Source organism: Boleophthalmus pectinirostris, unplaced genomic scaffold (genome assembly GCF_026225935.1).
Source record: "Boleophthalmus pectinirostris isolate CB_2022bp ecotype Guang Dong unplaced genomic scaffold, ASM2622593v1 HiC_scaffold_17, whole genome shotgun sequence".
Taxonomy (NCBI): domain Eukaryota; kingdom Metazoa; phylum Chordata; class Actinopteri; order Gobiiformes; family Gobiidae; genus Boleophthalmus; species Boleophthalmus pectinirostris.
Window position 1 is genome coordinate 3,500,192 of NW_026571115.1, and position 11,309 is coordinate 3,511,500.

The 11,309-nt window shown below is 40.5% G+C and overlaps 1 protein-coding gene across 1 annotated transcript in view; it reads left to right on the forward strand.

Moving 5' to 3' along the window:
- Positions 1 to 6,389: 6,389 nt before the first annotated feature.
- LOC110173529 (ectonucleotide pyrophosphatase/phosphodiesterase family member 7-like) overlaps positions 6,390 to 11,309 on the forward strand; it is a 25,201-nt gene continuing 20,281 nt past the window's right edge. Inside the window, exons 1-4 of the mRNA XM_055152668.1 lie at positions 6,390 to 6,624; positions 9,637 to 9,782; positions 10,547 to 11,173; positions 11,216 to 11,222. Of these exons, the coding sequence (XP_055008643.1) occupies positions 6,390 to 6,624; positions 9,637 to 9,782; positions 10,547 to 11,173; positions 11,216 to 11,222 (1,015 nt within the window). The remainder of the gene's footprint in view (positions 6,625 to 9,636; positions 9,783 to 10,546; positions 11,174 to 11,215; positions 11,223 to 11,309) is intronic.

An 11,309-nucleotide genomic window follows, 5' to 3' on the forward strand; every position in this document is an offset into this window, starting at 1 on the left:
TGGATGAGGAAACTACATTTGAACAGAGATCAGAAAGGCGCATAATATTAACCCTTTAACACATTAGAAACTGATTAAATTAGATGACCCGCGATCGCAATTATATGTCAGTGTATCACTTCTCCTTACTGTAATGTCATTCTGAACAGGAGCCCACCGCCTATGGACTTTAACACGACAAAAGGTAATGAATTTAAATGAGTCAAATTGTAGCTTACGAGTGCTATCTCTTATCATTGTCCAGATTAGTCAATTCCCTTGAACCCGCGCCAAGGACACGCTCTCACAAATATGAACAGTGCGATGATAAGATTAGATTTCGACGCTGCAGCCATTTTAACTTTGTCATTTGTCGCCCATTGCTAAAAAAAATCAATTCTGAAGCAAAGATACTATCCTGAGGCCAACATACATTACAGCGGAGTTATTAAAATGAATTCATCTATTAGCTTGCGTTTGGTCCCCGGAGAGGCAGATATATTCCTGTTCATTTTGCAGGTGTCAGATCAATCATGAGGCATCCCCACTCAAGGTGAAAGCCATCAAAATGTCATTGGCCCGGTTTTGTCGATGATTCAGCGCAGCAGGCCCAGACAAACAGAGACGGTGACACACAAGAGATACAGAGAGAATAAACAACTCACTAAAGCGCGGATACAACCAAGAACGATATTTCCCCAAGTTCATTGCTCTTGTCGTCTGTCAGCCAATCACAGACTGCTGCATCTGCTTCTCGGCCAATCAGCTCTCGAGACAATCATGTAAATATGCTTTTTTTCCCGCCTCATGCCTCACAGCAAGAAGGTTCTGCGTTTGACTCCAGGTGTTGTGTCGAAATGCGCTGCCCCGTCGAAATGAGCGACCTTTATGTAGCAGGTTTGTGTAATGGGTATAATACTTATAGATCGTATAGTAGTAGTAGTAGTAGTAGTAGTTGTAGTAGTAGTAGTAGTGGTTGTTGTTGTTGTAGTAGAAGTAGTAGTAGTAGTAGTAGTAGTAGAAGTAGTAGTAGTAGTAATAGTTGTTGTTGTTGTAGTAATAGTAGTAACAGTTATTGTTGTTGTAGTAGTAGTAGTAGTTGTTGTTGTAGTTGTTGTAGTTGTTGTTGTTGTAGTAGTAGTAGTAGTAGTAGTAGTAGTAGTAGTAGTAGTAGTAGTAGTAGTAGTTGTAGTAGTAGTACTTGTTGTTGTTGTTGTTGTAGTTGTAGCTAATAGTAGTCAGTAGTAGTAGTAGTAGTAGTTGTTGTTGTTGTAGAAGTAGTAGTAGTAGTAGTAGTAGTAGTAGTAGTAGTGTTGTAGTAGTAGTAGTTTAGTAGTAGTAGTAGTAGTAGTAGTAGTAGTAGTAGTAGTAGTAGTAGTAGTAGTAGTAGTAGTAGTTGTTGTAGTAGTAGTAGTAGTAGAAGTAGTAGTAGTAGTAGTAGTAGTAGTAGTAGTAGTAGTAGTAGTAGTAGTAGTAGTAGTAGTAGTAGTAGTAGTAGTAGTAGTAGTAGTAGTTAGTAGTAGTAGTAGTAGTAGTAGTAGTAGTAGTAGTAGTAGTAGTAGTAGTAGTAGTAGTAGTAGTAGTAGTAGTAGTAGTAGTAGTTAGTAGTAGTAGTAGTAGTAGTAGTGTAGTAGTAGTAGTAGTAGTAGTAGTAGTAGTAGTAGTAGTAGTAGTAGTAGTAGTAGTAGTAGTAGTAGTAGTAGTAGTAGTAGTAGTAGTAGTAGTAGTAGTAGTAGTAGTAGTAGTAGTAGTAGTAGTAGTAGTAGTAGTAGTAGTAGTAGTAGTAGTAGTAGTAGTAGTAGTAGTAGTAGTAGTAGTAGTAGTAGTCTAGTAGTAGTAGTAGTAGTAGTAGTAGTAGTAGTAGTAGTAGTAGTAGTAGTAGTAGTAGTAGTAGTAGTAGTAGTAGTAGTAGTAGTAGTAGTAGTAGTAGTAGTAGTAGTAGTAGTAGTAGTAGTAGTAGTAGTAGTAGTAGTAGTAGTAGTAGTAGTAGTAGTAGTAGTAGTAGTAGCTAGTAGTAGATCCAAGTAGTAGAGTAGATATCGCTCAGGGACAGAGGAAGCACAGAGTGAGAACTGTCTTTAGCTTGGTACCACATATTGAAATGATTAATTAATTAATCATTGCATTTTTACAGCACCTTTCAATACAGCCAAAGTGCTTTACAGTTCATTATTCATTCACTCAACACTCAGTGGTGGTAAGTGAGGGAATAGCACTCCTACAGATACATGACCCTGCTCGTTCCTAAAGCCACACAGCTTTGGAACGCTCCTCATTTCAGTTTTCTGCAGCAGTGACTGGAACCACCTTCAACAGACTTTAAAACTAAAACTTAGTTCGTTTTTACCTCTGTCAAATTTGAAAACCTCCATCCAGAGTATTTAACAGGACAATTGTACATGCTTTTAACACTTTTATATCTTTATTCTTCAAATGTTTCACTGTCTTATGTGTCTATTCACTGTTTCATGTTATATTTTATGTGTGAGTGTTTTCTGTTTGTGCTTCTGTTTTATTCTGCCTCTTGGCCCGGTCGTCGCTGTAAATGAGAAGGTGTTCTTCACTGATTTACCTGGTAAAATACTGAATAATTATAAAAATAAATGAATAAAAATAGACGGAAGCAGGGCTGCCAATCTGCACTCCGACCACCATTAACATTCACACACACTCCACTTTCATACTAGGCAATGTGGGTGAAGTGTCTTGTTTAAGGACACAAGAACAGTTTTTGTGACTGGCCCCCCTTGTGGCACCTGGAATTCCCAGCGTTCTCCCATCTAAATACTGACCAGGCTGAGTTTCTGAGATCTGACGAGAGCAGGATTTGACAATCTGGTATGGCCAAATATTAGAGTGACAACAACAATAGTGGTACACTCTTAATCCAAGATTCAACAGCAAATACCAAACACAAAAATACAGTGTTTGACCAGCAGTGCTATTACCAGCACAGCTATAGAGAGGACAACAACAACAAACACAATCCAGTGTTAAACCCAACCCTCCCACAGTTCATGAGTAACATGCATCTAGGTTATGATGTTTGTACTGAGATGAGTGGAAAAGAGTTCAGTCCATGTGGAGGGGAAAGTGATCGTGGGTTTGAGAGTTTGTGTGGGTTGAGAGTTTGTGTGGACTGCAGGAAGCCCCTTACCGACCCTGGCAGGAGAGGTATCAGTCCTTTCAGCTGAGTACAGTCTTTTACACTCTAGACCTGCTCCTTTAGCTCGCCATCAGATTCAGTTCAAGAAACCTGGACAGTTCCATGTTTATCGTTGCATAAAGCCCATATGACGGACGAAACGGACGCGGTAGCCGACGGCTCCTGCTGCACAACTCTGGTCTGGCGCCCCCACTGCATCTGACCTCACTGAATCACCGCGGCATGATAAAGGAAACCCGATAGGCAGCGCCGGATCACATGACCGTGTGATGTCATGAAATGGGAGCATCTGATTGGCCAACAGGCGTACGTGAGCGTGTGATCCGAAACCTCGCATGAACATCACAAAATACCACATGTATTGAGCGGAAGTGCAGATACATGAATGAATGGAGAGAAAAGAATGGCAGGCGGGTCAGGATTTGACACCTGAGTTACATAATTTTTTTCTGTGTACATTTGTATAGATCCAATAAAGCCTGACACTAACCCTAACCTCCCCAGTTTTATGATTATTATTTTATTTTTTTTATTTTTTCAATTAGACACGGCTTTGATGCTTTTTGCACATGATGATCACACTTTATACCTTAGTTATGCCAAATTTCAATTAATTTATATGAGTCTGTATAGTTAATTTTGCCGTATTCTGCTCAAATAGGACTCCAACTAAAGGAAGCACATATTGACAGAACATTATCTTCTATCAAATAAGGCTCCCACTATATAAGAGAAAGAAATGACTGGAAACACTGAAATCTTTATATTAAATACCATTAAATTTATAATATTTAACGCTAATATCATAGGCTACAGAGTGAATTTCCTATTATAATATAGTGATAATTTATTTATACAATGCCTTTCTAAATAAAGTTACGTCTTCTACACATGGAAATAAAATAAAATGCAATGCAATGAAAACGATAACGATAAAACCAAATATTAAATCCAAACTCTTCAATCATCTAACGTAGGTATTCTGCCGCAAATGTAACAAGCGCATGTTGATGTTTAACTGGTCAAAACCAATACACATTAAAAAATATTTAAATATTACTCCACTTCTCCCTCGGGAGCTCAAATCGACGGCATTTATACCGTAACAGTTTCTTCTTCCCATTCCTTTTTGGGCGAATAATAATAATAATAATAATTTCTTGTTGTTATTTTCATTTCTATTATGATTTCACTTATGTTATATGTTCCATTGTATATGAATGTAAATCTGTACTTGCCCAAAATAAATGCATAAATAATAAAAAATCAATAAATAAATAAAAACAGCTCTTGGGGGTTGTGTGCATGCCCTGTAGCGGTAGGTAGCTCAAATCGACGGGTAGCTCTAATCAAAAGGAGACCGGCAATGTTCAGGAACTGCACCATGTGTGAGTCTTCTGGCATTTTACCTGGAAATTTACTGGAAACTACTGGAACTTCAGACATCTCTACTGTATAGGTGAGGTTCATTGTTTACAAAAGCGTGCGTTGCATGCTGGGAATTATTTTGGTCGGCGGCAAGAAACACTAATTTAACATGACGGACGGAGCGAGAAAGCACGTAAAGGGTATTGATCCTGGTTATTTATCCACTCTTAACGGCAGAGGACCCAAGACCATTTGACCAGAAATTGGTCATAAGCATCGACAGACGACAAATCACCCTTTTCAACCCCGACAAAAGGTGGACCAAACCAAACTTCGGGTCGGAATCACCAACTACCTGGACAAATATTAGGGGCTGGGTATCATTAAGAAGTTGCCAATACGATACATACCTCAATACACAGGCCACGATACGATACATATCTCGATACAGTGCACTTTCGATTTGATATGATATATTTCAAATCGATTCGATACGGTTCAATAAAAAATAAAGGCTAAATCATGGCTGTGACACTAAAAGTCTTTGTTAAACCACTTCTTGTGCAAAGTTCATGTGAAACAAACATTTTAATCCTCAAAACAGTGAAAATGTCAAATGTGTCGTATAAATTAGTTTCCTTTCACTCAACAAGCAACAAAACTGTAGCTGTAACAAAATTATTTAGTAAAACACACCTAAAATACTCTTGGTGATATATCGATACAGTAGCCCACGATATCGATAATGTATCATCACATTAAACGACACCATTTATCGATATTCCGATATTTTTGCACACCCCTACTAAATATTCACTTGGGCGATATCCACAATGACTTGGTGGAAACTCCTGGGCCATTCACAGCAGAAAAGATGAAAACCTCCAAGAGTCGCGATGTGTTGTTGAACTTGTTGGAGTCCACGGTTTGTTAGGATCTTCTACGTTTGCTCTGCGGATGTTTGAAAGCCGTTTAAATTTGCCGTTAGCAGTTCTTTTCACTCAGAATACAAAAAAGACATTTTCCTTCTTCCGTGCTTCTATTTGTGCATCTGATAATGCAGCAGGAATTTACCATTATCAGGGAGAAATACACGAGGTTACACACTGTGTTTGACCACTATCGTGTTTCTTGCCTCTGACCAAAATATTTCCCAGCATGCAACGCGGGCTTTTAATAACAATGACGTCAGCTGAAACTCGCAAATTGTCACCTGCTTGGATCTAAACGTCAAAGTTCATCCAGACATTATACCATGGTCAGTGAGAATTCCGAGGCTGCAATGCATTATTTTTGTATAACCGCAGTTATCTGACAGTAGTTAATCATTGGTCGATATATCTACACTGTGAGCATCTCCATAGCAATAGGTAAACAAACGAGCTGCTGTCAGGAGGGATGAGCTTCAACTCAAACTGAAATGACTAATGCCTTGAACATCCATGGACAGCCAGAAGGATTTGAATTTAAAAGTGAACTATTTTCAGCTGGTGGGACCATGGTATAAGCGGATTAAACACATCAGACCAGTGCATCACCCAGTTTTAATGCATGTGTTGTGCGTCGTGGTGTTCCAGGCTCCGCCCCAGTCCGTGTAAACCACTGCCCCTCGCTGTTTAATCCTTACATAAACTTTTCATAACACTTATCTCACATGTCTTAGTCTTTCCTGATTGAAGTATTAATTAGCCTATTCACTGTTAAGAGACTGAACATTAAAGGATTTATACCAGTCTAATAAAAGTGCCATAAACATCTGATGATCACTCCCAAGTAGATAAGATAAACCAGGATCTGAGCTCCGAGCTTCAGAAGGATCAGGCAGTTGTGGAGGAAAGACACTGGAAACAGACTGGACTAGAGTCAGTTTTTGAAAATGCGTGCTCCGGTGGTCTTGGGTCTCCTCTGGGCCTCCGTAGCGTTGGCGTCGCCGGTGAGCAGGCAGAGGCAGAAGCTGTTGCTGATTTCGTTCGATGGGTTTCGGTGGGATTACGACCGCTATGTGGACACCCCGAACCTGGACCAGATGGTTAAAGACGGAGTGAAGGCTCAGTACGTCACTCCTCCGTACCTCACCATCACCAGCCCCACGCACTTCACTCTGCTCACAGGTAAAGATCTGCTCCATCACTCACTGGTTAGTGCCTGCACATCATGGCAAGAGGGTTTCGGGTTCGGGAGTCTTTTTGTGCACAAAATGTGTCTAAATGTCTGGGTGGGTTTCCTGTGCGTGTGCCACTATCAACCCAAAAACATGCACAAATCTTCCAGTTGAGGTAGTTCTGGTCAAGACTAGCTCAGGGTCCAAGCTCCTGACAGGCACTGGAGGAAAAAACTGAACAAGCTCAATCAGAGACATCAACACTGGAACCAATTATTTTTGTTCCAATTAGAATTTTAACGGCAACAATGAAAGAGAAACAAACTGTTATAATTAGTGATTATCTCAAAAACTATTCATATTTGACTATACAAATTCATAGAATTATAAATAGATCATATTTTTTCTGAGATTTTGAGACACTCCTGTTGCTCGAGCTCCATCCTTCGTGGAGTTATGACCAAAAACACATATTTGACCTTGGTTACTTTGACCTTCAAGTGACCTTGACCAGTTTCAACCTGTAACATCCAGTGTACCTGGTTATGTGTGTGTCAACTTGTGTGATGATTGGGTGAATATTTTAGGCAACAGATGGTTCAGAAATTGCTGAAATTGCCTTTATCCTTCATAATGGTGTGACCTTTCAATTGACCCGTGTGACCTCAAATGACCTCGGATCATCACCAAACTTTTTTTTTTTGCGGCATCGGGAATGAGGGCTTGAACCACGTACCAAATTTTGGTGACAATCAGTCCATAAATGGTTTAATTATCACTGGTGGACGGACACACACACACACACACACACACACACAGCGTGAATACAAAACCTGGTGAACCCTTCAGGGACCGGGTAATAATAACTAATCATAAAATAAATAGTAACACATGATTCCATGGAAATAGGATGATTAGCCAAAGGAAGAGGCCCTCCTCTAGGTCAAAAAGGAGTTAGGTTTGTGGAGATTTTTTATTTATTTATTTTTTTAATATGACCAAAAAGGTATACTGTGACTCTAGACCTATATCTAAAGTCAGACAAAAATTATGATTCAAGGAAAAATTTGTGTATGAACAATTTCAGCAGAATAAAGATTAAGACCAAATTCTTCTGTTTTTCTCTATAAAATCACTCCCACAAATTAAACTGGCTTGAAATTAAATTCCTCTAATCTCCAGTGTTTGGGGTAAAACCTTGTCCAAAATCGTCACACTTTCTTTATCTTCAATTCAGATTCATTTTTTCAAGTTAATCTAAATTTCAGCCTGTCTCAGTTCTGCTGCTGAGGTCAGTATGTCATTGATGAGGTGAGAGTAGAATTAAATATCCATCAATGACAGCTTCCTGTTATATGCAGCATTTTGAGCTCAGTTTAGTTCTCAAGGTGTAGGTTTATTTGCCCTCTAGTCCTTGAGTCTTGGTCCAGTCCTTAAGTCTTGGTCCAGTCCTTAAGTCTTGGTCTAGTTCTTGAATCTTGGTCTAGTCCTTGGGTTTTGGTCTAGTCCTTTAGTCTTGGCCTACTCCTTCAGTCTTGGTCTAGTCCTTTAGTCTTGGTCTAGTCTTTTAGTCTTGGTCTAGACCTTGAGTCTTGGTCTAGTCTTTTTAGTCTTGTCTTGGTCTAGTTCTTCAGTCTTGGTCTAGTCTTTGAGTCTTTGTCTAGTCCTTTAGTCTTGGTCTAGTCCTTTAGTCTTGCTCTAGTCTTTGAGTCTTGGTCTAGTCCTTGAGTCTTGGTCTAGTTCTTTAGTCTTGGTCTAGTCCTTGAGTCTTGGTCTAGTCCTTGAGTCTTGGTCTAGTCCTTTAGTCTTGCTCTAGTCCTTGAGTCTTGGTCTAGTCCTTTAGTCTTGGTCTAGTCCTTTAGTCTTGGTCTAGTCCTTTAGTCTTGCTCTAGTCCTTGAGTCTTGGTCTAGTCTTTAGTCTTGGTCTAGTCCTTTAGTCTTGAGTCTTTAGTCCTTTCTTGAGTCTTGGTCTAGTCCTTGAGTCTTGGTCTAGTTCTTTAGTCTTGGTCTAGTCTTTAGTAGTCTTTTGTCTCTCTAGTCCTTGAGTCTTGTCTAGTCTTTAGTCTTGCTCTAGTCTTTAGTCTTGGTCTAGTCCTTGAGTCTTGGTCTAGTTCTTTAGTCTTGGTCTAGTCTTTAGTCTTGGGTCTAGTCCTAGTTAGTCTTGGTCTCTAGTCCTTGAGTCTTGGTCTAGTCCTTGAGTCTTGGTCTAGTCTTTAGTCTTGCTTTCTTTAGTCTTTAAGTCTTGGTCTAGTCCTTTAGTCTTGGTCTAGTTCTTTAGTCTTGCTCTAGTCCTTGAGTCTTGGTCTAGTTCTTTAGTCTTGGTCTAGTCCTTGAGTCTTGGTCTAGTCCTTGAGTCTTGGTCTAGTCCTTGAGTCTTGGTCTAGTTCTTTAGTCTTGGTCTAGTTCTTTAGTCTTGGTCTAGTCCTTTAGTCTTGCTCTAGTCCTTGAGTCTTGCTCTAGTCCTTTAGTCTTGGTCTAGTCCTTGAGTCTTGCGCTAGTTCTTTAGTCTTGCTCTAGTCCTTGAGTCTTGGTCTAGTTCTTTAGTCTTGGTCTAGTCCTTGAGTCTTGTCTAGTCTTTAGTCTAGTCTAGTCTTGAGTCTTGTCTCTAGTTCTTTAGTCTTGCTCTAGTCCTTGAGTCTTGGTCTAGTTCTTTAGTCTTGCTCTAGTCCTTGAGTCTTGGTCTAGTCTTGAGTCCTTGAGTCTTTCTAGTCTTGTCTTGCTAGTCCTTGAGTCTTGGTCTAGTTCTTGCTTTCTAGTCTTGCTCTAGTCCTTGAGTCTTGGTCTAGTTCTTTAGTCTTGCTCTAGTCCTTGAGTCTTGGTCTAGTCTTGAGTCTTGAGTCTTGGTCTAGTTCTTTAGTCTTGCTAGTCTTAGTCTTGCTTGAGTCTTGGTCTAGTTCTTTAGTCTTGCTCTAGTCCTTGAGTCTTGGTCTAGTTCTTTAGTCTTGCTCTAGTCCTGTAGTCTTTGTCTTGTCCAGGTTTAGTAGTTGATGTTGTGTTTTTGAGCTTTTCCTGTGCTCCTCAGGTCTGTACGTGGAGAACCACGGAGTGATTCACAACATGTTCTTCGACCCGGTCACCTCGCAGAAGCTGCCGTACTATCAGACCCAGTTCAAGAACGAGTGGTGGGACAACGGCCCTCTGCCCATCTGGATCACTGCACAGAGACAGGTCTGACTACAGGTTCATGCACACATTATTTATGTAAAAAGGAGATTTTGCAGCGTGGATGTATAAAAATATCTGGATAGAGTAATGCTACATTAAACTTGTCATGAGTCGGACTAGTGGTCGGTTCTTTGCAATGAAAAAACCTAAAAACTGCTGTGTTCGGCTGACAGGGACCTACAGCTTTCATAAACGTTGGTTCTTGTGGTGATTTTTGACTATTTTTAGGTCATAACTTTTTTCTCAGTTCAAAAACTTTTAGTTGCTTTTAGCCAGTTCTAGCCCTGATTGGTCAGCGCGGTCATGTGATCAGCCTGGGGTTGGGCGGCTGCTCGGGCAACACACACCACTGAGCTCTGCTGGTCAGGTCGGGTGATCAGAATGGACACAACAGCAAAGGTCTTGTTCTTCCTCCACTCTGGTGTTTCGGTTGGTGAGGAAATGGTTCATTCCCTTAAAGAAATTCCTCTGGAAGGTCTTCTGCCACATTTGTTGCCACAAATGGTGTAAAAAGTTTGAAGCACTTCAGATGTCTATAGCTCCTTACCTATCCTCTTGCACAGTCTCAAAACAAACAGCTCATTTCACACAATCCAACAGTCCCTTACTTGTGTCCTTTGCACTTCTTAGTTGATTAAAATCCCATGATACGATGTTAAAAACTGAGCTCAGAGCAAACAAAAAGTTTCAAAAAATAAACTGTGTACAGATTACTTCAGATTACAAGAACAATTTTAATCAGTGTTATTTTTCCTAATCTTTTCCAGGGTCTCAAAGCCGGCTCCCTGCACTTCCCCGGCACCGCGTCCACCTACAACGGAGAGAGCGCTTCAGTCCGAGAGGTGGAACCGAGCATGTACAACTACAAGAACGAAACCGCCTGGAGAGAAAACACGGACAAGGTCATGAGCTGGTTCAAAGACCAAGATCTGGATTTTGTCTCTATGTATTTCGGAGAACCGGATGGAACTGGACATCGCTACGGCCCAAACTCACCAGAAGTTCATGAGATGGTGAAGCAAGTCGATCGTACGGTTGGATACATCCGGCAAACTGCTAAAAACTACGGTTTAGAAGATCGGTTAAACATCATAATCACAGCCGACCACGGGATGACTCAAGTGGTCCAAAATGGCCTTCAAGAAATCACACTCTCTAAAATTCCTGGGTTTTCCTTCCAAGATGTGTCATTTTATTTGTTGGACTATGGACCCAGTGGGATGATCCTGCCCAAACCGGGGATGTTGGAAAAGGTTTACAACGCCTTAAAAGGGGCCAATCCACATCTGCACGTTTATAAGAAAGAAGAGCTCCCTGAACGCATGCACTTCACGAAGAGCGAGCGCATTTTACCCATCATCCTCTGGGCTGACCCCGGATATGTCATTAATTCGGTGAGTTAAAACACTGAAGGTGTCTGTTGGTTCATTGCTAAGCGGATTGGTCAGGATAATAATTGGATAATAAAGAACTCAGACTCAGGCAAAAACCAGACCTCAAAAGAAAACAAAAAACAGAAATAAATTATCT